Source organism: Apodemus sylvaticus, chromosome 22, assembly GCF_947179515.1.
Source record: "Apodemus sylvaticus chromosome 22, mApoSyl1.1, whole genome shotgun sequence".
NCBI lineage: Eukaryota > Metazoa > Chordata > Mammalia > Rodentia > Muridae > Apodemus > Apodemus sylvaticus.
In genome coordinates this window covers 51,694,612-51,721,288 of record NC_067493.1, presented here as the reverse complement: position 1 = coordinate 51,721,288, position 26,677 = coordinate 51,694,612, and the positions used below count along the sequence as shown (strand labels likewise).

Genomic DNA, 26,677 nt, shown 5'->3' with positions numbered 1-26,677 from the left:
GCCCACTGTGGGCGGAGCCATCCCTGGGCTGGTGGTCCTGGGTTCTACAGGAAAGCAGGCTGAGCAAGCCATGGGGAGCAAGTCAGTAAGCAGCACCCCTCCGTGGCCTCTGCATCAGCTGCTGCCTCCAGGTTCCTGTCTTGCTTGAGTTCCTGTCCTGACTTCTTTCAGTGATGAACTGTGATGTGGAAGTGTAAGCCAAATGAACCCTTTCCTCCTTTCCTTCCCAACTTGCTTTTGGTCACCTTGTTTCATCATAGCAATAGTGACCCTAACTAAGACAACCTCCCACTCCTTCCCCCACTCACATAAATCCTTTCAAACCAGAAAGTTCATATAAATAATATATATAATATATACATAATATATAAATAATAGATATTATATATTGTACAATATTATATATATTGTAGAATATATAATATATACACAATATACAAAATAACATACATAATATATTACATATTATATAATATATATTTTATATATGCATGATATATATTATGTAGCTTTATTCTTTGAGAATTTCATACAGCTATATAATCTATTTTGATTATATCTACCCTCATTTCTTCCATCCCCTCTTCTAATATCTTCCTCCCTAAACATGTCTTCCTCCCAACTTTACACCTTTTTTTTTTCCTTAAACGTACTGACTCCAACTGAGCCTGCCCACCAGTGCATGGCTGTAGAGCCAGGAATCGCTCACAGGCAGTCTACCAGTGGCCAACATTCCAGAAAGTTCCTTTTTTAAACTCCTAAGATTTATTTACTTGTATTGTACGTAAGTGAGTGCTTTGCCTGCTTGTGTACCTGTGTGCGCCTGTGTCCATGGAGGTCAGAGGAGGCAACAGATGCCCTGGAACCGGGAGAACAGGTGCTCGTGAGCTGCCATGTGGATGCTGGGAACTGAACCTGGGTCCTCTGCAAGAGCAGCTGGAGCTCCTGACCTCAGACATCTCTTCAGCCTCCCTTAAACAACAGGAAAGCACCTAGAGGTAGATCCCCTTCCAAATCCACTGTGGAAAATTGAAACAGTCCACACATTTGTTGCTATGAAGGTTGGATAATAGTATTTGGGGGAAGTTCTGAAATTTAAAGATTACTTCAAGTACATAGTTTATTTAACAAATTTTAAGAAAAGCCATTTTCTTCCTGAAGGGGTTACATGATAGATAGTAAGGTCCGCTTTCCTCTGCTTTAGTCTTAGCATTTTGTTTATTTAAGGAGCAAAAATAGCCAACTCAAGATATCATAGTCTGGCCAATTTTGCCCTGAGCTGGCAATTACGGGCTATCTTCAGTCTGTGCCGATTAATTAATTGCCTTATTAATGCTAAATTCTAATTAAGCCCCTAGTTTTGATTCGCAACTTCTCATTTTCTTCTGTTGCTCAGGTGATTTGAAATTCTAATTGTGGATTAATTTTTAACACATGAAAGGGCATCTTGGAAAACACTTCCCATTGCATAACTCCAAAACGCTGGGGAGGTGGTTTGGCATATCAGAAAGTCACAGAACTTAGCTCCACACAGATGTCTTTCCAAAGCACCCATCTGCTTCAACCCCGGGGAGGCCTGCAGCGGTTAAAGCTCGCTATACTCAGACGTAGAGAACTCTACTTTGCGTGGCAAAATCAAGGTCACATTAGGTCTTCGGAACCAATGAGTAGCCTCAGAACGGAGACCACGGCGGCATCGGACACAAAAGAGCACCCTTGTTTCCTGTCTCCCCTACACTCCTAAATAACCGCACCATGACAAAGTGTTCACGGGGCGGAAGAGACAGCGAAGGCTTTCATCCTTCATCAGGTTCCACAACGGACTCCCAGGGCTCGAGCCACATTGTACCTAACAAGCTTTCTCTTCTGTGGGAAGAAGCGTCACTAGCGGCTGCTCCTTATATGAGAAAAGGCTCTCCTGTGGTTTATTTATGTGACGCTGGAGGCGTTGCCTTCGATGCTAACAACGCCAAGTGGCCACTTCAATACAGCTCTGCTTCCGCTCTGGCAACAAGTGAGGAAAGCTGGCTGGGAGCTGCTCGGAAGCATCCTCGCATCCTCGCTGTCAGTTTTCCATCGCTCTGGCTAAATAGCTGAAGAGAGCATTCTAAGTGAGCGCAGGTTTCCTTTGGTTCAGTCAGGTGTGGTGGTGTGAGCCTTGCAGTCCCAGCATTGTGGGAGCAGAGGCAGGAGGATTCCCCAGTGTTGCAGGGCAGCCAGGTTAGAGAATCCCAGACCTCCAGGTTCAGTGAGAGACCCTGTCTCAAAAATAAATTGTAGGAGGATAAAGGAAGACCCTTAATGTTGGTTTGTGGCTTCCAGATGTGTGGGCCTCACCCCCACAAGTGCATCTCCCAATACACCTGTTCCGCAGTGTCACCATGGTAAGGAGCTGGCATCTCTCCTGAGCAGGTATCTGTTCTGTGTGTATGTTTGTGTGTATGCTTATGCATGTTTTCATGTGAATGTGTACACATGTGCATGTGGCTTTCTCTGTCTCTGTCTCTGTCTCTGTCTCTGTCTCTCTCTCTCTGTGTGTGTGTGTGTGTGTGTGTGTGAAGGCTGCCTTCATCTCGGTCTTTCCTCACTTAACCTGAAGCTCACTGATTAGACTAGACTGGCTGGCCAGCGATTCCCACTTGCCCACCGGGTCCCCACTGCTGGGACAACATCCACACACCTGGCACATACTTCCATGACAAAGTTATTAAAACTCCATCCCCAACTAGGTGTGATGGTGTATCTCATTAATCCCAGCCTTCCTGAGGCAGAGGCTGGGTGGGTCTCTGTAAGTTCTAGGACAGTCTGGTTGACACAGAGGTAATTCAAGGCCAGCCATATCTACATATCAAGACCTTGTCTCAAGAACCAAACCAAACAACAACACACTTTTCAGCTCAGGTAAGCACGCAGGCTGTGGGCCTGTCTCCAGAGTGATTGGCTCCTGGCAACCCAGGCGGGGGTGGGGGGGGAGGGTGGAGGGGGTGGAGGAAGGTGGGGGGGGGGTGAAGGGGGGGGTGGGAGGGGAAGTAAGGCCTTGTGAGATGATAATGAAGCGCCTCTCCTCAAAAACAAAAGAAAACAAAATAAACAAAATGAAACAAAACAAGCCCCCAAACCAAAAGCAAACAAACAAAAAAACCCAAACCTTCATGGAAGATTTATTCTCATGTTTCCTGTATGTGTCTAGTTAGCCATCTGACCAGGGGCTAGAACTCCAAGTGTAGGGAGCAAAGCTAAGCACCTCAGGGGCTGCAGAAATAAGAAATTTGAAAAAAAAAAAAAAGACAGTTTAGTAAAATTAAAAGAAAGTGAACTGTTTGGTTTCTGATATCTTCGGGAGGAACACAAGCCCTGAGGAGTTTGGAAACTTCCCAGGTGTCGACCCACTTAAAGGAGAAATGTCTTTGCCTCCTCAAGAGAGGTCTTGGGGTATGGGGCTCACCTTAAGGTTTATGTCGCTGTAACGTCCTCATTGTTTTGGGCAAACACTAGCCATTCTTCATATCAAGATGGAAACCAAGGAGCTCTAACAAATTACGGAGGACATCTTGTCCCCAGCCCCAATTGTGAGGAGACCCCGTATGAAGACGAAGCTGTGCATCTGCTACAAATATGTGGCAGAGGGGGGGCTAGGTCCAGCCCCTGCATGCTCTTCATCTAGTTAGTGGCTCAGTCTCTGTGAGCCCCCATGGGCCCGGGTTAGTTGCCTCTGTAGATCTTCGCGTGGGGTCTTCGATCTCTCTGGCTCACTCAGTTCTATCCCCCACTCTTCCACGAGACTCCCCGAGCTCTGCCTGATGTTTGGCTGTGGGTCTCTGCAGCTGCCTCCATCCATTCCTGGACGAAGCCTCTTAGAGGACAGTTATGCTAGCTTCCAGTCTGCATGCACAGTAGTGTATCATTAACAGTGTCGGGGGTTGGCTCTCTCCCATGGGATGGGTCTCAAGTTGGGGCAGTCATTGGCTGACTGACCCTGCCGTCTCTGCTCATCTTTATCCCTGAACATCATATAGGCAGGACAAATGTCAAAGGTTTTTTTGGGTGGGTTGATGTCCCTCTCCCTACACTGGAAGTCCTGCCTGGCTACAGGAGATGGCCAATCAGTCTCTGTACACCCCGTTGTTGGTAGGAGTCTCACCTGGGGTCACCCCCCTAATCCTCCAACTTTTGCTAGATGTAGTGGGAAGAAACTCTAATACAGTTGCTAAAGTTTCTGTTAAGCTTGGGTATGGTGTTACATACTTTTAATCCAAGCATTAGGGAGGCAGAGGCAGGCAGATCTCTGTGAGTTCAAGACCAGCCTGGTCTACACATTGAGACCAGTCAGGGCTACACAGTGAGACCCTATCTAGATAAACAATTCTCTTGTCTTGCTCACATCCTGAGGAGAAGCTACCCCAAAAGGGACCCCATACAGAAGGCAGACCTCATAATCCTGGGTGAGAGAGTAATTTGTCCAGCCGTTGTGACACACCTCACTTGAACTTTTTTTTTTTTTAAACGATCACCTTTATGTTACACTGGTTTGTCCTCTGTAACTGAAAAAATACTTTATACCCTACATACTAAATGTCACATCTTGCCCAGTGGTTGAATGTTTCCTACAAGAAATCAAGCAACCCTGGTGTGGTGGCTCACACCTTTAATCTCAGCACTCAGGAGGCAGAGACAGGCAGATCTCTATGAGTTGGAGGCCAGCATGGTCTACAGAGTGAGTTTCAAGACAGCTAAGGCAACATAAAGAGACCTGTCTTAAAACAAAAGAAGAGCCGGGCCGTGGTGGCTCACGCCTGTAATCCCAGCACTCTGGGAGGCAGAGGCAGGTGGATTTCTGAGTTCGAGGTCAGCATGGTCTACAGAGTGAGTTCCAGGGCAGCCAGGGCTACACAGAGAAACCCTGTCTCGAAAAAGCCAAATCCCAAAAAAAAAAAAAAAAAAAAAAAAATAAAAAAAGAAGAAGAAGAAGAAAAAACCCCACCACCACAATAATAAAAATAAACAAAAGCCAAATAAAAAGGAATTCTACACTGTAACTTACTGTAACTGGTTTCTGTCATTTAGCACAGCACCTTCTTCCTCTTCCTCCTCCTCTTCCTCCTCCTCCATCTCTTCCTCTTCAGTCTCTTCTTCCTCCTCCTCAGTCTCCTTCTTCCTCCTTCTCTTCTTCCTCTTCTCCTTTCTCCTCTTCTTTCTCCATCTCTTTATCCTCCTCCTCAGTCTCTTTCCTCCTCCTCTTCCCCTTCCTCCTTCTCCTCTTCTTCTTCTTCCTCCTCTTTCTACAGTTTATCTTTTTTTCTTTTTGACTATATCTAGGTGTATGCAGATGTCTGAGGAAGCCAGAAGAAAGCATTGAGTCCCCTGGAGCTGGAGTTATCAGATGTTTGTGAGCCATGTGGTGTGGAGGCTGGGGATTGCTTGTGAAGCAGTTCACTCCTGGCGGAAGAGTTGGCTTAGTGGTTAAGAGCACACACTGCTCTTCCAGAAAACCTGAATTTGATTCCTAGCATTCAGGTTGGGGAGTTCATAACTTCTTAGAACTCCAGCTCCGGGGTACCCAGCTTCTCCTGTTAGACTCCGGGGCACGGTATTCACATATGCATACCTGTGCAAGATACCCATGTACACATAATGAAAAATAATACAAAATCCTAAAAGAATTAGTGACACAATGCCCAGACTGGTGTCACATGCCTGTAATTCTAGAGACTTGGGAAGCAGAGGCAGGAGGATCACAAATTCAGGGCCTGCATGGGCTATAGAGTGAGCTCTCTAGGTCAGCCTGAGGAATTTAAGAACTCTCTCTCTCTCTCAGGGCTGGGCAGTAGCTCAGTGGTAGAATCTTTGATTAACATGAGTGAGGCCATGGGTTCAATCCTTGGCATTGCATAGAAAAAAAGAAAGGGAAAAGAGAAGAGAAGAAAAGTGGGGGGGAGAAAAGGAAATGGTCTGATTCAAGAAAAGTCATGAGCTGAGGATAAGAAGGAATCAGGCCCTAGTGTTAGACACAGGTCTTGTTGGGGGGGAGGGGTAACCTGGAAGCTGGTGCTAGGTACTAGACTGTTAGTTAACTCAGGTTTAACCGTAAGTCAAGCTCTCTAAGACGGAGTCTGAACCCAAGATCTGGTCTCTCTCACTTGTAGAAGACATAAGGTATTAATAAATGAATAGCTCAGTGCCAGGAGTTGGCTATGGTGTCCCAGAGAAACCCCTGCATGCCAACAATACAGGTTGTGGCCACTGTTCTTGGTTGCCCCCCCCCAAAAAAAAACTAGATGGCAAATCCCTATTGCTGATGCCATCATACATGCTGGGGACAGGACATAGAGACATCAGGCTGGACCTGAATCGGAAGCTTCCTCCTCGCTGGCTAGCTTTCACAGTGTGATACATGTGCAGGTGTGTCAGGAAGAGAAGCCATCGAGAGCCTTATACCCAGCTGTGAATCCTCCCACTATTGGTGTAATAGTGGTACCAGTTGTTATGTAGAGAGACAACTGCTTTCTAACTGAATGTAAGGCCTGCTCCCCATGAGGGAATTCATACCCAGCACTCTGAACTTGGTCGAACGCCCAGGCTGGGGAGGTTATAAGCCCTAGGACAGAATCCATTACTGTTGTTTTGCTAAATGAACATACTGCAAAACTGACTTCTAAATCTTGATGTTTTATAGAGGGTAATGCTACCTTAGCCTTGGCAGAGAAGCATCTATTTACAGTGGACAGCAGGTCTACATGCAGAGACTCACTATTGGCCAATATCCTGAGAACAAGTCACTGTTGAGTCGTCAGCCCCAAATGTGACATCCGCACTCCTCCCAGGCTCAGGGAATGTGCCTTGAAGAGAGGTTAGAAAGAACACAAGAGCCGGGAGACAGCGAGGGAGGCAGGATATGATACAGCTATTGCGCACAGGAGCCCACAGCAGCTATGGTTACCTGCTCAAGACCTGTAAAAGACTGGATCCCCTCGCCTACCCAAGAGACTATTGACAGCTAACTGTTGCTAGGGTAGGATATTTTCTAAAACAATGTAGCAACTGGTAAATTGCCCCTGCTCCAGTAAATACTCCTACCACCATGCTCAAGCAAACAGCTCTAATCAAATGGAGTATGTTACACACCCAAAGATATCCGAGTAGGGGGGGAAACCTATTGAGAGAAGAAAGGGTTTAATGAGAGGGAAATTATAAGAGATGTTCATGGAAGGGTGATTTCAATCAAGTATATGCATGTCTAAAATTTTCAAGGAATGAATAAATTAAAAAAACAAACCCGGCTGGAGGAGAGTGGTAGCACATGCCTTTAATCCCAGCACTTGGGAAGCAGAAGCAGGCGGATTTCTGAGTTCGAGGCCAGCCTGGTCTACAGAGTGAGTTCCAGGACAGCCAGGGCTACACAGAGAAACCCTGTCTCAGGAAAACAAAACGAAACAAACAAACAAAAAACCTTTGGGCCTTGAGAGAGATGCCCTAGCAGTTAAGAGCACTGACTGCTCTTCTAAAGAACCCAGGTTCAATGTTCAGTACCTACCTGGCAGCTCGCCAAACTTTGTAATCGGTTCTAGGGAATCCAACGCCCTCTTGTGGTTTTCATGAGCACCGCATGCACTTGGTGCAAATGGACAGAAAGGTGGGAGGAGCTTGTGTTGCTGACAGGGCTTGGTAGGAACTTTCAGTGAAGTCATGGCACAGTGTGTCTTTGGGAGCTTGAAGGGTGGTTCTTCTGTCCTGAGTGCTGTAACTGAAAACACGCGGAATACCGCGGAGTCTCTCTCTCTCTCTCTCTCTCTCTCTCTCTCTCTCTCTCTCTCTCTCTCTCTCTCTCTCTCGGTTTTTTGTTTTTTGAGACAGGCTTTCTCTGTGTAGCCCCGGCTGTCTTAGAACTCACTCTGTAGACCAGGCTGGCCTCGAACTCAGAAATCCGCCTGCCTCTGTTTCCCAAGTGCTGGGATTAAAGGTGTGCACCACCACTACCCGGCTCCCCAGAGTCTTTAACTTGGAAAACCAGCATAAATCACTGGGCCAAATGGCCCATTCCCACAGCCCAGATGATCCCGACATAGACAGAGCAAGAGAAATGAAGACACAGAATCAAAAGGCCCCAAAAGGAGAACTGCAGAAAAATAGTTTTCCTCGATGTCAGAGAAACTACAATATTAAAGAGAGGAACATTTTGTTGGCTCTTATCGAAGCTATTTTTAAAGTCATTTATATTTGGTGGTTCAGTGAGTTAGAACAGAATCACAATCCTGTGCAGCTGTGAGATATTTGGTGGTATCTCACGGGCTACTGTTTTGAACCTCTATTCCACCTCAAAAATTGGTAGGAAGACAAAGACGAAGAAGAAAGAAAGACAAAAAGAGACAGCCTGGGAAGCCAGGGAAGGCATCTAGGAAGTTAAGAGAGGCCAGAGATTTGGCTCAGTCAGAAGTGTTTGTTTAGCATTCACAGAGGCCTGGACTCCATCCCCAGCACATGCCTTTCATACTAGGCATTGGGAAGTGGAGGCAGGAGGATCAGAAGTTCGAGGTCACTCTTGGCTGCACAGCATGTTTAAGAATTCAGTGTTGGTTTCTCACAGGCCCTGGTTGAGGGATGGGGCCACCCACCCATCTCAAAAATTTTAACCCAGAATTACTCCTGTCTAAAGGAAATACAGGGACAAAGAGTAGAGCAGAGATTGAAGGAAAGGCCATCCAGAGACTGCCCCACCTGGGGATCCATCCCATATGCAGCCACCAAACCCAGACACTATTACTGATGCCAAGAAGTGTTTGCTGACAGGAGCCTGATATAGATGTCTTCTGAGAGGCTCTGCCAGAGCCTGACCAAAACAGATGCGGATTCTTGCAGCCAACCATCAGACTGAGCACTGAGACCCCAATAGAGGAGTTGGGGAAGGACTGAAGGAGCTGAGGGGGATTGCAACCCCATAGAAAGAACAACAATATTAACCAACCAGGCCCCCCTCACCCCCAGAGCTCCCAGGGACTAAAACATCAACCAAAGAGCACACATGGAGGGAGCCATGGTTCCAGCTACATATGTAACAGAGGATGGCCTTATCTGGCATCAAGGGGAGGGGAAGCCCTTGGTCCGGTGGAAGCTCAATGCCCCCAGTGTAGGGGGATGCTAGGGTGGTGAGGTGGGAGTGGGTCATGAGCGGGTGAGCACCCTCATAGAAGCAAGGCAGAGGAGGGGTGGAATGGGGGTATGTGGAGGGGAAAATGGGAAGGGGGGATACAGTAGAGCAATATTTAGTTAATTGTTTTGGATACTGTATTTGTTATCTACTGCTGCATAACAAATTAAACTTAAAATTGTAGCTTAAAAAAACAAAACAAAACAAAAAAAGAAGTCAGTGTTGGTTGTGTGTATCTCTAGGCAGATGGTCCCTTTGCATTCTGACCTACCATTCTCCAATCGGTGAGCCCAAGGCAATTTGGGAAACCTTGAGGGCAGCTCACCGCCAATCAAGCAGGGTACATGTACTGGCTAGTTTCGTGTGTCAACTTGACACAGGCTGGAGTTATCACAGAGAAAGGAGTTTCAGTTGGGGAAGTGCCTCCATGAGATCCAGTTGTGGGCATTTTCTCAATTAGTGATCAAGTAGGGGGGGGCGCCTTTGTGGGTGGTTCCACCTTTGGGCTGGTGCTCTTGGGTTCTATAAGAGAGCAGGCTGAGCAAGCCAGGGGAAGCAAGCCAGTAAGAAACATCCCTCCATTGCCTCTGCATCAACTCCTGCTTCCTGACTTGCTTGAGTTCCAGTCCTGACTTCCTTTGGTGATGAACTGCAATCCATAAGTGTAAGCTCAATAAACCCTTTCCTCCCCAACTTGCTTCTTGGTCATGATGTTTGTGCAGGAATAGAAACCCCGACTAAGACAGTACAAAATGTCGCTTTTCTGGTGTCCTGCACTTTCCGTTCAAAGGTGAAATTCCTCCTCTGGAAAGAGGTGGCCAGACTTGTCCCTTGACCATCTGTAATGATCAACCTCCAGCCTACACATGACAACGTCACGATCTTATCTAGAAGTTTCTCTGACAGGCCTATCCTGTTCCCCGGGGGCCCGGTGACTATCTCAAAGCATGCTTGGTCTTGAGCCATTCTGAGAAGGCTCAGTCAAGAGGACAACCTTCCTGCAAAGGGCTCTGGGAGCTCATGGGGTTCTTCCAAGGGCAAGAATGGAAACGGGTGTGTGGGAGGTCATTACTGTGACTTAGCCCTGATAGGATGCCCAGATCTCTAGGTCTCTATAAAGATTCCCTGCGTGCCTTTTGGATCAGTAGTTGGGTGGCGGGACCTAGTGAGGCAGGTGATATTCTGGGCCTGTCATGTCTCAGTGAGTGCAGGTGGTGGGAAACAGACAGGGAAGGATAGGTCCACCCTCTGCTGAAGCTCACTGCAAACTCCTGAACTGCCTGGGGCGGGGGGTTACACCTCAGCACTGGGAGGGTAGAGGGAGCGGGGTCATAAGTTCCAAGTTATCATCTGCTATATAACAAGTTCAGGGTTATAGGTTACAAGAGACCCTGGGGAGGGACAGAGGAGAAGAGGGAGAGAGAGAGTGGGGGACAGAGGGAGGGAAAGAGGAAGAAAGGGAAAGAGAAAGGGAGGGGGAAAGAGGGAGAGAGGCAGAGAGGGAGAGGGAGGGAGGGGAGAGGTAGAGAAAGAGAAGGAAGGAGAGGGGGTAAGGAAGACAGAGGAGGAGAGGGGGTAAGGGAGGGAGGGAGATGGAGGAAGAGGGAGGGAGGGAGGAGGAAAGAAGGACAGGGAGGGAGGAGGAGGGAGGGAGAGGTAGGGAGAAGGAGGGAGGGAAGGAGGGAGGAGGGGAAGAGGAGGGACAGAGATGGAGATTTTTACTGCATCTACCTCCTTCCCTGTGGTTGTTAGAACTGCTCGAGCAGACCAAGGCATGGTTAGAAAGAGTCCAGGAGGACTCTAGAGACATCTTATGCTGTGGGGTCAGGGGTGATCCCCAAAGCGGCTATAAGGGATGCCTGTGGACACAACATTAAGCTCCTCAGCATGGACATCACAATGCTTGTAGACCGGGTACTGGAGAGCAGGGGTGTGGTCTGCCATGCCACCAGCAGGCTCCTCTCAGCTGTCTACTTCACATTACAAGCCCCCTGTGCTGTGTCTGATGGCAGTCAGCTCACGTCCTATGTGGTTGCTAGAAAGGTTCTGAAAGAGTACTTTAGGGCCTGTCATATGGCTCAGGGGTAAAGGTGCTTGCTACTGAGCCTGAGGACCTGAGTTCGATTCCCCAAGACCCACATGGTGGAAGGAGATGTCTGATTCCTGAAAGATGTCAACTATGTCTTATACATGCACACACACACACACACACACACACACACACACACTGTGGACTGTTTCCAAACAGGACAAAGATGCACTCCGCTGTTAACCCTGCCAACTGATGACTCCTGGCCATTGTCACCGACAACCAGAGAAGATGATCACTACTGACTGCTGCTAAACTCTCTTAGACATCTGTGGAAGACCCTGGGACCAAGAGTAGCCACATTTCAGGATTCTGAAGACAGAGGAATTACAAGGGGTGCACTGAGGAGTGGGATGGGACAGAGATGCCAGAAGAACCTTTGTTCATCTCAGTCCGTGGAGACAAAACAAGGGGGGCTCTGGGGAGGCTCATTGCCGAAGGAAGGACAGAAAATGAACCTGAGAATAGCATTTTCTAGTTTGGGGTAACTGGCAAATTTGAACACACCACAAGGCCATCTGGAGGGCTGAGAAGGCATGTAGAAAGTTCCAGAACAAGACAGTTTTCAAAAGTTTTGCCATGTTTTGGGGGTTAGGGAGTAGGGGCACAAAGTGGGGGAGACTTTGTGTACAAGGAAGATGGTGTCACATTGAAACTGAAAGTCACCCTTCACTCAGCTCTGTTGACCAATGGGGTTGTGATTAGGCTCCTGTTTCTTTTCAGAGCTGGACAGCATCATTTTGAGAGTCTATATGCACTCCATACAACATCTGGCATGCAACAAAAATTCAGCAAGGCTCACTAAGAGATAGGACTAGATGACTGAAAACAAAGGGAAAATTAGCCACTAGAAAGAGCCTCACAGGTGGCTAGGTGCTGGATTCAGAGAAGGCTTGAATGTAACCAATATTGATTGCATTCAAGGGAAACACAGAGAAATGGAGACATCAGGTCGGAAGGAAGACAAACTAGACTGTAGACCTCATGGTGCTTAAAATTGGTTGCCTGACCTCATTGTGGATAGAGCATGTTGTGTGTGTGTGTGTCTGTGTGTGTGTGTGATATGGAACCCAGCCAGGGCTGGGGCATGCTAGGTAAAGCACTCTGCCACAGAAACACACACACACACACACACACACACACACACACAGAGAGAGAGAGAGAGAGAGAGAGAGAGAGAGAGAGAGAGAGACCACAGAAATGGAGAACATACTGATTCAATTCTGTGTGAATCCTAAAGCCCATAGCTCAAAGTCTTAAGAATCAATTTGCTCTAACTGGGCTGCTGTGGTCTAGCCTGCTCACCCCACAGGTCACTTTCCCTAGGAATGACAAACTTCAGCACGTGTGTTCTGGGTCTCACACTGCCCTTAGCGCGGCTCATTCGTGTGCCAGAGATGGGCTATTCTCTTTCTCTCCCTCATTCTCTCTCTTGCTTTGTTTCTCTTTCCTCCTCCCCCTCCAGCTTTTGAGGCAGGGCTTTCTCTGTGTAGCCCTGGCTGTCTTGAAACTGTAGACCAGGCTGGCCTTGAACTCAAACATCTGACTTCCTCTGCCTCCTGAGTGCTGGGATCAAAGTGTCATCTCTCCCTCTCTCTCCCAGGAGAGATTTTTTACTATGTTGCTAGGCTGTGACCTCAAACTTCTCTGTTCAAATGATCCTCCTGCCTCAGCCTCCCAAGCGCCTGGAACTTCAGCTACATGCCACACCAGGCTGCTCTTTATTGTAAACACAGCCCGTGGACAGTTCATTAGGGATATCAACCAACCATGGTTTGTCAGTCAGCCATGGGAGACTTCCCTGAGATGGCATGTGACTTCACCCCGAATGTCAAGGAAAAAGCCAGAGAGAATTAGGGTGATGTGCCGTCTGGGCAGGGTTCATATAGAGAGCACAGATTTAATCAGGGGCTGTTGCAGCTCCCCGGAATGAGCCAGATGGTAAACATTTGAGCTGCCACGAGCCATGCTGTCTCTGCTGCAACGAGTGGCTTTGCAACGGGGCAAGAGTAGCCGGGCACCAGGCACCAGTTGCAAATGGGTGATAGTGATTAGGCTGCAGTCTCTGCTGCTACCCATGTGTTTCCGGATGGAGGCTGTTCCCTCAATAAAGGCCTCTTGGGGTAAGTCAGCTCAGTTCCTTCCCCCTGGGACCACACACACACACACACACACACACACACACACACACACGACAGTAAAGCATAGAATAGAGTTTACTTAGGGCATGGGGAGAGGAGTTAAGGGGGTAGTAGAGGTCGAGAAAGGCAGAGAAGAGAGAGTAGAGAAGTAGAGGCCGGCCATGACCTCGTGGAGAGAGAGGGGAGGGGAATGGGGAAGGGAAGAGCCCAAGAGGGGGCAAGAGAGAACAAGGGGGTAAGAGGGAGAGAGGATAAGAGAGAGGAGGGGCAAGCAGCTCCGTTTATAGTGGGCCAGGCCTACCTGGCTGTTGCCAGGTAATTTTTGGGAGGGGCATACCTGGCTGTTGTCAGGTAACTGTGGGGTGGAGCTTAGACAGAATCGTAACACAGTATTTATTTATTTATTTATTTATTTATTTATTTATTTATTTATTTATTTACTAGACCGGGGGGGGGGGTGTTGCCTTCTGTAGCTCTGGCTAGCCTGGAACTCGTTATACAGATAGACCAGCCTCAGGCTGGACTCGAACTCCCAGAGATCCACCTGCCTCTGCCTCCCTAGTGCCAGGATTAAAAGCGTGTGTCGTCACATGCGGCTAAGAAGAAAAGCTGTGTCTTTTATTAATTTATAACAGGCTCGTGGAAATGGCTCAGCGAGGACGGGCAACTAAGTTCAATTCCCGGCGGCGCCTAGGGTAGAAGGAGAGAATTGACTTCATCTGGGCACTAACCTCGCGGGCACGCTGTGTTGCACGTGAACACCCTCTCCCCCCGCCGCCCATTAATTAATAAAAAGCGTATCTGTAACAGAGGCACTCGGGATAACTTTATTAACAGCATAGTGAAATTTGAATTTCTTACAGAATTCCCCTTTCTTGTCACAGAGTATCCTTCCTTGCCCTCAACTTCTTTAAAATGCACTGGGCATTCTTTACTCCGGTGCCCTAGGTGGCTGACAAAGGGTAGGTGGGTAGTTGGAGTTAGGCTCTACAAGCCCTTGTGGGGACAAGGGGCAAAGCCAAGCCTCCTGCTATCCTGCAAATGGACCTCGGCTAGATCAGGCCCAAGGAGTCGTCGCCTCCCATTCGTCCCAACTCTGGGAAAGCCATCAAGGTTGGTTTCCCGCACCCTCCAGCCCACCAAAGCCACAAGAAGCCACCCGCCAAGCCAGGAGCGGTGCACAGAGCCCTGTGAGCCGGGCGCGCACCTGCTCCCGGGTCCCCGCGCACCTGCTGAGCGGCGCTCCGGCCTCGTCTCGCGAGATCCGGGCTGGCGTAGTGGCCCCCACCCCCACCCAGGCCATCATGTACCTCTCCCCGCCCCCGGGCCGGGCCGGTCCCCGCCACCTCGGGGACCAGCCCGGCCCCCCTCCCCACCCTCACAGCGACGTAGCGGCTGCACTCAGCTCGCGAGCCCCTCGGTCCCAAGGGACCCCGCCTCCCGGGCTGGAGGGTGGCCCGGCGGGCAGGTGCACGCGCCGCCTGCTGCCAGCGGGTCCCAGGCGCGCCCAGGGTGGGGGGACCCGGGGACCGGCTGCGCGCACGGCGCCTCTCGGCGCTGCATCCCTCGCTCCGCTCCGCTCCGCTCCCCACCCCGCCCTGTGATTGACAGGCAAGATGTCGGTGTGGAGCGAGGCAGGAGCAATTGCAGCAGCCGTCCCCCCTGGAGCCCGGCGGCAGCAGCAGCAGCAACGGCGACAACGGAGCAGACCGCAGCCAGCCGCAGTGGGCGCCGCAGCCGCGCCAGCCGTGCGCACAGCATCCCGAGAGCACGCTGAGCGCGGGGACCCGCGGACCATGCCGTGTCACCGCGACCGGGAGGGGGGCAGGCGCGCTCCTTTTTAACATAAAAGCCAGCCGACCAAATAGATTTATATACATATAATTCCGCCCTTCACGGAGCCGGTGTGCGAAGCGTGAGCTCTATTTCCCCCTGCCTCCTCCTTCCACTTCTCCTCCCATTCCTCCTCCTCCTCGCCCTCCTCCTCGCCCTCCTCCTCCTCTCTAAGTGTACAGACTGCACCCTACCACCTGGTTGGCTTCTGACAAACGGGCATCTCTGCCTTTTTAGGGACCAGAGACACAGAGAAAGAGAGGAGAGAGACAAGGGACATTCTAATGCAGACTGCCTGATACTCTCCCCCGCCCCAAATAATAATAATAAATTTTGGCTCTTGTCCCCTCCTCCAATCCCCCACCCCCTCAAGCTTGTGTGAGATGTTGGGTTTCTTCAGGAGACACTGCTGAGAAGTCGCAGAGGTTGGGGAGGCGTAGGGGGGTGGGGTGGACTCCCTCTACCTCCACTCCTTCCCTCCCCCTTTTTTCTTTCTGGGAGGAGGTGGAGGAGGAGGAGGGGAAGGGGGGTTGCAGAGCAAGCGATGGATGAGGAAAACATGACGAAAAGCGAAGACCAGCAACCTCTGAGTTTGCAAAAAGCCTTGCAGCAGTGCGAGCTGGTCCAGAACATGATCGACCTGAGCATCTCCAATCTGGAAGGGCTTAGGACGAAGTGTGCAGCTTCCAACGACCTCACGCAGAAGGAGATCAGGACCCTGGAGGTAGGTGTTGCCTGGGGCGCGCGAGGGGGGGGGGGCAATCCTTCCATTCCTTCTTCTCCAGTCTGTCCCCCTTCCCTTTAGGGTTCTGTGAGTTGACGGAGGGCCTGGGAAAGGGAAGGGGTAAAGCAGGTGGGCACGAATGATGCGCTATGATTTATCACCTGGCAAAGCCAGCGCGGATGTCCCTTCCCTTCCCAGTGCGGCTGTTGTCTGTGCTCGGCCGGGTGCTGGTGGTAGCAATAATAATTGGTGTTCCGTATTTATTATTATGGGTTGTAGCTGTTGCCATGATTATTCTTTTCCTGTGGGAGGAGGGAGTTATTTTATTATTATCATTATTATTATTATATTAATTTCTCTCACTCTCTGGGATTTGTTTATGGGGGCTTGAGTGCTGGGTACTATGTTAAGGAGCTGCAGGGAGCTCACGTGACCTTGTGCGTTCTGCAGGTGGTCAACGGTGGTTTTGCCTGGTTAGGTTGGGCTGCCTGAATGGATTCAACCTTTTGCTCTGTGTCTCATATCCCACCCCGCCCCAGATGTATGAAGGGAAAAACCCCAGGGAAGTACCCATTTCTAAAACAATTATTTGATGTAAGGGGGGGTCTTTGCAGGCCCAAAATGTGTAAAAAAGAAAAGAAAGAAAGAAAGAAAGAAAGAAAGAAAGAAAGAAAGAAAGAAAGAGAAAGAAAGAAAGAAACAATGTTCCGATCACCTGGAGTAGTTCTTGCAGTAGATGGCATGGGGCAAATGCTCTTGGGTTGTCTTGGTGAGACTTGATGGACAGGGGTCTGAGAGAAGGAGTTTCGTTTAGCTCATTGTAGCATCCACCCTCTCTCCGGCAGAACTTGGGGGGAGCTGGGAGCAGTTCACTGAGAGACTGTGCTAGGGATGGTTACAAAGTTACCACAAAGAAATGGAAGGAACTCTTTTTTCCTTCAAAGGCCGTTTTCCCCTCCAGAGGATGCTTTCAGGGTTTTGGGAAAGGCCTGGTGTACTGAATTCCTCCAGCCTCTACCTTGTTCAAAACCGATTCAGGAGTCTCTTCCCCTTCCTTCCCTCGAAGGCCCAACTGTCCACATTGCTTGATTTAATTTGGGAATTCCCACTAGCTGGCATTTGCCAGAGAGAGTGGTGGCTATGGAGGGCAGAGCGAAGGAGGGTTTCCATTGGCATGGCCACGTTCCGTGGAGCTGGGTGGTTCGGCTGGCCTCTGGCTTGACTTGTGAGTTCCTTAAGTCTGGAGTCTTTCTTCAGTCTTGGCTGATGGGGCCATCTGTATGAATGCACCCCTCAGATTCATTTTCTCAGGGCTTTTGTTTCTCTGCCATGGTTTTAAGTTCGGCCTGATGTCCGCATGCAGGAGACTGTGGTTTGGAAAGAGGACTTTGTGTGTTTATTTAACTGTGGCACTTGCTGCCCTTGGGTCTGTATCTGTGCTCACCGGTCAAGAGGTAACATGAGCCCAGGGATGAAATAAGATAAATGTTAATGTGGGAAGGTGTGTTGAGAGGCCCAGGCGTTGCCTCTCTTAGAGCAGAGGAGAGAGAAGACAGACAGACAGACAGACAGACTTTGACTAACATTTGCTGCTGGAAGAAAAGATGTGGACTGCTGTTAGCCCAGCTCCTATCTTTGCACAGGGCCCAGAACAGATTTGGTTCAGAACTGAACACGGGAAAGCTTACACAGATAACCCCCGAGGGCCACCATCTCCACCGTGCCACTTCTACCCTCTGTCGTCAGGAAACCCCAGGCTAGGCTGACTCTTACAGTCTAAGTCACTCACAGTTTCCTTCTGTTTCTTTCTATGGTGTTCTGACCTCTGTTCACTGACTCCCTGGAGAGCCGGGATTGACAGAGCCGGGCACTCTGTGGCTGGAGATGGATGGAGCTCAGTGGTGGAGCGGTTTACTTTTGTAGTGTGCACAAAGACCTGGGTTCAATCCCCAGCACTGTACAAACACATCAGTGGGAACCTGGCTCTGATTTATCTCTGCAAGGTGTCTTATATTTGAAATTAGGGGACAAAAGTGCTGATGTGCTGCTTGGGAAGTTGGAATCATGGGTAGCTTCTTTAGGGATACGATTGCTGCAATTGTGACACCATGACCAAGGCAAGTTGGGGAGGAAAGGGTCTATTTGACTTATACTTCCATATCACAGTCTATCATAGAAGGAAGTCAGGACAGGGACTCAAGCAGGGCAGGAACCTGGAGGCAGGAGCTGATGCGAGGCCGTGGAGGGCACTGCTTACTGGCTTGCTCCCCATGGCTTGATCAGCCTACTTTCTTTTTTCTTTTTTTAAGAATTGTCTGTCTGTCTGTCTATCTATCTATCTATCTATCTATCTATCTATCTATCTATTTATCTACTTATTTGTATGTGAGTACACTATCGTTATCTTCAGACACACCAGAAGAGAGCATCAGATCCCAAGACAGATGGTTATGAGCCACCATGTGGTTGCTGGGAATTGAACTTAGGACCTCTGAAAGAGCAGTCAGTGCTCTTAACTGCAGAGCCATCTCTCCAACCCCTAAGTCTGCTTTCTTATAGAACCCAGGCCCACCAGCCCAGGGATGACAGCACCCACAGTGAGCCAAGTCTCCCCCGCACCCTTGATCACTAATTAAGAAGATGTGAGGCATCGGGATCTCGGGTAGGCATTTGCTCAGTTGAGGTTCCTTCCTTTCAGATAACTCAAGCTTGTGTGAAATTGACACAAGACTAGCCAGCACAACAGAAAGCACATCTTTTTCTAGATCTCATAGTCTGAGGGTACCACAGGACACACCAACCAGTTGATCCACAATGTCCAGTGACCCTACTGGAGCGATCTTGCCAGTTTCAACAGTCTAGTTCCTTAGGATGAGGGCATAGGGGAGGAGCCCTGGGGAAGGTATGGTCTGGCCAGACTTCATGTTTGCAGTCACCAAGTTTTCAGCCCTAACAGCTATCAAATCTGATAAACTTAAGCCTCACGGTAGTGCTGGCTAAAATGTGGGTTCCCAGCATCTGATGGCCACATTCTAATTCAGCTGAAATTGGAGAGAGGGTCCAGGATTCTGCATTTTGTATGCAGACGCTGTGCTTCTGTGTTTTAATTTTTCATTGGCGGTGCTGGGAATTGAACCCAGGACCTTGTGAATGCTGGATCAGGGTTCTACCACTGACTCTATCCTCAAGTTCCAGACCTTGTGTTTCTGATTAGGGACACCTTATGAATTACTAACCGAAGCTGGGTGTGGTGGTGCACACCTGTAATCTTAGCACTTGGGAGGCTGGAACGGGGAGGAGGGAGTCTCCAAGGCCAGCGTGGACCACATCGTGACACTGTGCTTCAAATTAAAAAGGAAAAGAGGACTGGATTGTAGCTCAGTGGTGGAGTTCTTGCCTAATATAGCATGTTTTGACCTCAATTCTGAAAAAGACCAAAACAAAACCTACCAGCAGCAACAACAAAAATAAAACATCAACAACAGAACCCTAAATCCAATAGGACATAAATGTTATGTTCCAGCTACTTCTTCTTCTTTTCCTCATGATTTATTTATTTATTTTATGTAAGTTCACTGTAGCTTACTTCAGGCACTCTACAAGAGGATGTCAGATCCCATGACAGATGGTTGTGAACCGCCATGTGGCTGCTGGGATTTGAACTCAGAATCTTTGAAAGAGCAGTCAGTGCTCTTACCTGCTGAGCCATCTCTCCAGCCCCAGCTACTTCTTTATGTTTTAAACTTATCTTGAATTTTATTATTGTATATGTGGATACAAGCACATTCTCTCCTTTGTGTCCAGGAATTGAACCCTGGCCACCAGGTTTTCAAGACAAGTGTTTTTACCCACTGAGTTGTCTTGCTAGCCAACATGTATATTTAGGTGGTTTATTTGGCTTGTGGCTCTGGTCCAAGGCCAATGGGCTGCATCAGATGACTGCCATCTTTTGAGTAGAATCCCAAGGTAGCTCAAGGTATCACGTGTTGAGAGATGAGTTCCCTGTTGTTTTTGCTATTTACTCCCTGCTCACAAACACCAAAGTTGCTAAGAGATTGGCTAGACCATCCTGAAGACATTGATGATAATTAGTGCATACTTCTGCAGAAACAAAAATATCCCGCATGAACTTGGTCTTCACAAAGCATGCTTCTTGGGTAGGGAGGAAAGGCTGACGTCACAGCTAAGTGATAGTGATGGGCAAACATTCCATCCTTTGGGAGATGGCAAAGGAAGTTCTGATGACTTTTCTGCAATGGTTACAAGTTGGCTTCCATAGCTCCAGCTGTCACATCTGCATTCAAGGAAAGATAGAAGAGGACTCCATGAGAGATGGTGGCTTTAGGAAACAAAGGCTTTTACATGGTAACCCTCCTTTCCACTCTCAATGTTCAACTGTGTTTTCAGGAAAGCCATCATTTTTCTTGGCAACCGTTGATGAGTTTTGTGCGGAATCATATAGAGTCAAGGTTTCACTTTTACGGGAGAAGGTAGCAGTGTATGTTGGGTGGGCCACTAGTAACACCAGCCCCATGGTTTTTTGGTAGATATTTTGATGGCGAATAAAGTTACCTTGCTTTGCAGTTTGAGGCAGGTTGGCTTCCTAGCTGTTCTGCTTTATCTTGGATACAAATGTAAACATATTAACCAAAACTGATAATGGTAAGAGAATTCCTGTCTCAGTGGGTGGTTGTAAGGATTGCTGAGGGTGAAGGTTTTAAAGATACTAACTGGAACAAAAGTATCAGCAGGTACTAAACGAACAATAGCCTCGGGCAGATTATATTAGTTCCTTCCCTTTGCTGGACTCTTAATTACTGATAGAAACTACTTTTTAAAAAGGAAAGGGTCTGCTATTACTGTTTTGCTTTTATTTATTTGACTTGTACTTTCCCCACTTAAAACAAAACAAATGGAATCCCTTCACTCTTGCTCCTTCCCCTTCTCTTCCCCAGCCATTCACAGCTACCCTCCCTAGATGCAAAGATTTATTTTGGCTTGTGATTTCAAAAGGGACACAAGTCAGACATGGTAGCATGTGCCTTTAATTCTAGCACTGAGGAGGCAGAGAGGCAGAGAGGCAGAGTCAGACCTGTGGGTCTCAACCCCTTAGAGGGTCACCTATTGGATATTCTGCATGTTATATCTTTACATTACAATTCATAACAGTAGCAAAGTTATAGTTATGAAGTAACAATGAAATAATTTCCTGGTTGGGGGGAACCATTAAAGGATCACAGAATTAAGAAGGTTGAGAACCACTGCTTTAAAGGTTCCACAGCTTTCTCAAACAGTGCCACTGTGGGGAACCAGCAGGCCACACACATGAGCCTGAGGGGGAGGGGCCGCTTCACTTCCAAACTCTAAGGGTGGTGGTTAGCTGAGGATGGTGTTGGTTAAATGACATGAGGACAACGGGGAGCAGAGGAGTGTGGATAATGTCTCTGAGTATGTTAGGCAGAACGGTTGTGTGGGCTGTTAACCCTGTCCTGGAAACTCACGTTCAACAAGTATTCTGTAGGCAAAATAAATTCTGGGGTGAAGGGGTTTGGGAAGCACTCAGCACAGGACCTCCCAGAGCCTTTCCCTGGCCCTCTGTGCACATGGAGCCTGGTGTGTTTTGCTTTCTCAAGGATTACCCTAGAGGGGTATTGTTCCATAGAATCCACCCGGGGAAACTTGGCCAGGCAGTTAGGGAGGCCTGCTTGGCTGGGGAGGCAGGGATTTGGAGTGGAAAGAAGGAGGAGATGGGTGGAGACTGTGTAGCAAAGGGGACCCTGTGGCACTCTAGACTTCACACTTAAGGGACCAGCTCAGAATGGAGTGTGCCTGGTGGAGTGTCATAGGAATGAGTTTAAGTCTCTGATTCCTGGGGTCTTAGCACAGGGGTGTCACACTGACCACTGTGTCTCTTTGTGGGAACCTCTTCAGAGGTTCTGGAGTGAATACAGCAAAAAGATGATTGACAGCAAATCTGGTGATTGTCTGTAGCAGGGGCTAGCCAGGTCTGGTGACAGTCAGCCAGCCTTCTCTTCTGTTCAGAGCTGAATGGGAAATACATTAGGCTTTGTAGCCTCCAAGTTTCAGACACCCTACTATGCTATCGTAGCCCGTAGTAGCCATAGACCACACATGAGGTATGGGCACATTGGGAAGTTTCTCATGAAACTTTATTTGTAGCCCCTGAATTTTGAGTTTAATATTATTTTCACATACATACTTTGATGTATTCTTTTTCTTTTGATTTGCTTTATCTGTTTGTGATAGTTGTTTTATGATATATATGTATGTATGTATGTGTGTGTATATATGTACGTATGTATGTGTGTATGTATGAATGTATGTATGTGTGTATGTATGTATGTATGTGTGTATGTATGAATGTATGTATGTGTGTATGTGTGTATGTATGTGTATATACACACACACTATTCTTAGTTTTGGGGTCTCACAAGACTTTGTGGTTGATGAGACTTGGCTCATCCCTGCTCTGGAGGATGAATGGAATTGTACAGAGGTCATCTAGAAGTCGATCAAATGACATGGGGCCAGAAGACTCTGACCGTGCATAGGACAGTGGCTCCGAGCCAACTCTAGTGTGGTCAGATTGCAAGGGGAGGGTTTGTGGTGGGTTTGGGGGCCAAGGGTACATGCCATGGCATCTCTTCATGTGGCACAGACATCATGGCCACACTTAGCAACTCTGCTTTTTATATGTCCTATGTCCACATCAGTTCTTGATTTCTTTGTAATGAGCCCTCCCTAGACTTAACTACATTCCGGAAAGTCTGCGCTTAAGATGGCATGCCACGGGTTCCTGTGAGATCTATCACTAGTCTTGTCTGGCTTCATTCCTATGAAGCTGATATAGGGAGTCAGAGGGGTCAGGATGAGGACCCTCCCAGGGCGATGGTTTTGGTGTTTTTCATGGTGTTAGTGTCCCAAGAGAGCAAAGACAGTGCGTACAAGGAATCTTGAGACTGGTGTGTGTGTGTGTGTGTGTGTGTGTGTGTGGACATACAAGGCATCTCTGGCACAATAAACCATGAGACAGGAAGATACCCAGGGCGCTCTGGGCAGCATAATCTACTCAGTGACCTCCAGGCTAATAAGAAACTGAGGAACTACACCTGAGGTTGAACACACACACACACACACACACACACACACCCACACACACACACACACACACACACCCACACACCCACCCCCACACCCCCCACACACACACCCACACCCCACACACATGATTTGGCATAGATGTCTTTCCTACAGAAAAAGCCACTTCAAGACTAGTGGCTACCCTGGGTCCTAGTGAGCTTGTGTCCATCTGACGGCTCCATTAAGTCTTGAGGACTCAGGATACACTTCCTCACGTGGCTGGCTGCCTCAGTATCCCCCCATATCACCTCTTCAAGGGATAACCTGGTTTTCTCCCGATGAGGTAGAGGCAGCATTGTAAGAGGACAGTCTCCAGTGCCTGTCATCTTTAACCTCTGTTTGTAAACGTGACAAATGACCCATTGGGCAGCCATGGGGCTGGACAAGTCAGAGTCAACATGGCTGCGATCCCCGGTGCTGGGAAGCACTGCAAAGCATTTAAATATTTTAATCTAATTTGAATATTCATCTTGATGGTGAAATGAAACAGAAGCACACACATGGAACAGGGGAATGAGTGTGAGCGACATAGACCTTCCCTTGGGAAGAGTGTCCCGAGCTCCTGGGCTGAGGGAACAGCACAAACAAACTTCCAGAGTAGACTGAGCTAGGCACACTGCTGGGGAAGTGGAGTCAGGGTAGAGCAGGTGAGGATGAGAGGTATCCGGAAACAGGATATGGAGACTGTGAAAGAAGGCAAAGAATTGAGGATTGTATACCAGAGGCTGTAGTGCATGCCTTTAATCCCAGTCCTGGGGAGGCAGAGACAGACAAAATTGCTGTGATTTTAGCCAGCCTGGCTTACACAGCAAGACTTGTCTCAAAAGGACAAGTGGTACTGGTGTTGGGCTCAAGAAGCTGACATTGAGCTGGAGATATTGGGCTAAGAACACTGACTGCTCTTCCAGAGGTCCTGAGTTCAAATCCCAGCAACCACATGGTGGCTCACAACCATCTGTCATGGGATCTGAGGCCCTCTTCTGTTGTGTCTGAAGAGAGTGGCAATGTCATCATATACATAAAATAAATCTTTAAAAAAAAAAGAAGTCGATGTTGGTGCTGTAATGAATGGTAGGAAGACTGGTAGGGAGATTCAATGCCATGGTCACTGCAGACCTGTCCCGCTAATCTGGAACCTGTATGGAGGCTGGAGCTGTGAGGCTACTCCCTATACTGAGCATGACTTTCCTGATTATTCAGGTGCTGTTGTGTATGTGTGAGTGTGTTTGTGTGTGCATGCATGCATGCATGTGTGCATGTATGTATGAGTATGTGTGCATGTGTGCATATGTGCATGTGTGTGCATGTGTATATTGTGTGTGAGAGTGTATTTGTGTATGTGTGTGCATGTATACATGCATGTGCTCCTGTGTATGAGTGTGTGTGCATGTGTGCATATGTGTACATATGTGTGTGAGTGTATGTGCATGTGTGTGCATGTGTGTATGTGTGTGTGCATGGAGGCCAGAGGTTGACATCTGTTGTCTTCCTCAGTCATTCTCTACCTATTTTTTTTTTTGAGATAGTGTTTTTGGACCTGGACTGCACAGATTTGGCTAGGTTGGCTGGCATGTAAGTGCCAGGGTTCTCAGTGTCTCTGAGCTCCAAGACCTGGGGCTACAGTGGGCCATGTGTGGATGGTGGGACTCCAAACTCCAATCCTTCTGTTTGCATAGCAAGCACTTTACTGACTGGGCCAAAATATAATTGGAAAAATATTTATTGATTTATTATTATTATTATTATGTGTGTGTGTGTGTGTATGTATGTATGTGTGTGATCCATGTGTAGGTGTGTGTGCTACAGTGCATGTACAGGAGTCAGAGGACAACTTTGTGGATTTGGATTTTCCTTCCCATCTTTATGTGGGTTCCAGGGATTGAACTCAGGTCCCCTGGCTTGGTGGCAAGCCCTTTTAAATTCACTGAGCTGTCTCACAAACCCTTAAGAGTTGCTTTCAATGACTGCATATTATTCCAGGGCTGTTCCATAAATCCTGATGGAAATTCTGCAGTTAGGTGCTTGTATCGTCATTTATCGTTGTGAAGGAGCCCGTGGCTGCCGGCCTTATGGCTGGGGTTCACCTCCAGGGCCTAGACGAGAACTGCAGGGTCAAAGGTTTCTGGACCTTTAATGAGTTTCATCAATTTCCTTTCCATGAACAGTGTGAGAAAGGCTTGTTTCCCATATCCTCGGCATGAATGCATATTTTATTTATTTATTTATTTATTCATTCATTTATTTATTTATTTATTTATTTAAACAGTTGGTTTGGATCGAGGCCAGTGTGCTCCAACCTGTGTTCCCCCATTAGCCCCCAACTTCACCATAGAGGCATCTTAGAATTATGAGATTATTTCTGAGGGGTTCACTGCCCCCTCTGACTTTTGGAATAGCTTCTACTGCTTCTCAACTTTTAGGAAGAGAATAGACTAGTTTCCCTGTTTGCCCCTCTTCCCACCCTGTGTGGATCTTTTAGTAGTATGGGGAGTCTTGGGAGCCCGGGGGATGGGAAGAGAAAAGGGACACACTTGGTAGGAGGGGAAACAAGTCAGAGCCTGGAGCAATTTTCTCCTGCAGGTTTCCTCCAGGTTGGAACGCCTCTCTAGTGGGTCATGACCGTAACAGTGGTCGATCCAGCTTTACCAGCGAGTTTGTAGAGTTTTAAAGTAATTGATTTGACCCAAGCTGTCTCATGGCAAGGCGGCCACAGATAAAGAACAGGTCGAGGGATACCGTGTCTTCTGGCATCTTCAGGGGTAGCATGACCTGGGGTGAAAGGGGTGAGGCCAGAGCAGATGCAGGGCAGGGGGCATTTCTGTCGTGACTGGAGGCAATGGACATAGATTAATAATGGCCGTAGTGATGGCATATTGTTTGACTACAGTGTCTCTGGGTGACAGTTCCTGAATCGAAGTGTAGATCGATGGAAACAACCTAAGATGTCCACAGAGATGGGCGGGGATGTGTCTGAGCTCGCTGGTATAGTGGGCTCTCTCCTGAGATAACCCCGAGCTGTGGGTGGTGCTCCCAGCACTCAGATTTCTAATCTCTTAGAACACCACGAACGAAGAACAGAAAGCGGTCCAGTTAGGTTTTTATACCGGGTGCATGGAAATGACAATATTTTAGATACACTGGTTCAGCTATCTCAAAGTTAATTCACGTGTAGCTTGATGCCTTTTCTCCCTGAGGAGACTGGAAAGTTTTAAACATTAGTTGCATAAGGGATGATTGTGGGGGACAATACTGGCATCTCCCTTTCCCTCCCTTTCTCTCCCCCTTCCTCCCCTTCTCTCCTCCCCTCCCTCCCTTCTTTCCTCCTTTCTCCCCTCCTCTTCCTCCCCTTCCCTCCTCCTCTCTCTCCCTTCCTCTTTCTTTTCCTTCCTTCCTCTCCTCTCCCCTTCCCTCTCCTTTCCCCCTTCCTTTCCCTCCTCTCCATTCCCTTCCCCCTCTTCCTCTCTCTCCCTTTCCCCTCCCCTCTCCCTCCCATCTCCTTTCCATTCCTCCTCTTCCCTCTCCCTCCCTTCCCTTCCCCTCCGTTCCCCTCCCCTTTGCATCCTTCCCCTTGCTAGGGTGCTGGAACT

General features: G+C 48.3%; 1 protein-coding gene across 1 annotated transcript in view; it reads left to right on the top strand.

Annotated features, from left to right (window-relative positions):
- Positions 1–15,749: 15,749 nt before the first annotated feature.
- The window catches only part of LOC127673147 (kinase suppressor of Ras 2-like), a 139,040-nt gene continuing 128,112 nt past the window's right edge, over positions 15,750–26,677 (top strand). Inside the window, exon 1 of the mRNA XM_052168753.1 lies at positions 15,750–15,929. Within this exon, the coding sequence (XP_052024713.1) occupies positions 15,750–15,929 (180 nt within the window). The remainder of the gene's footprint in view (positions 15,930–26,677) is intronic.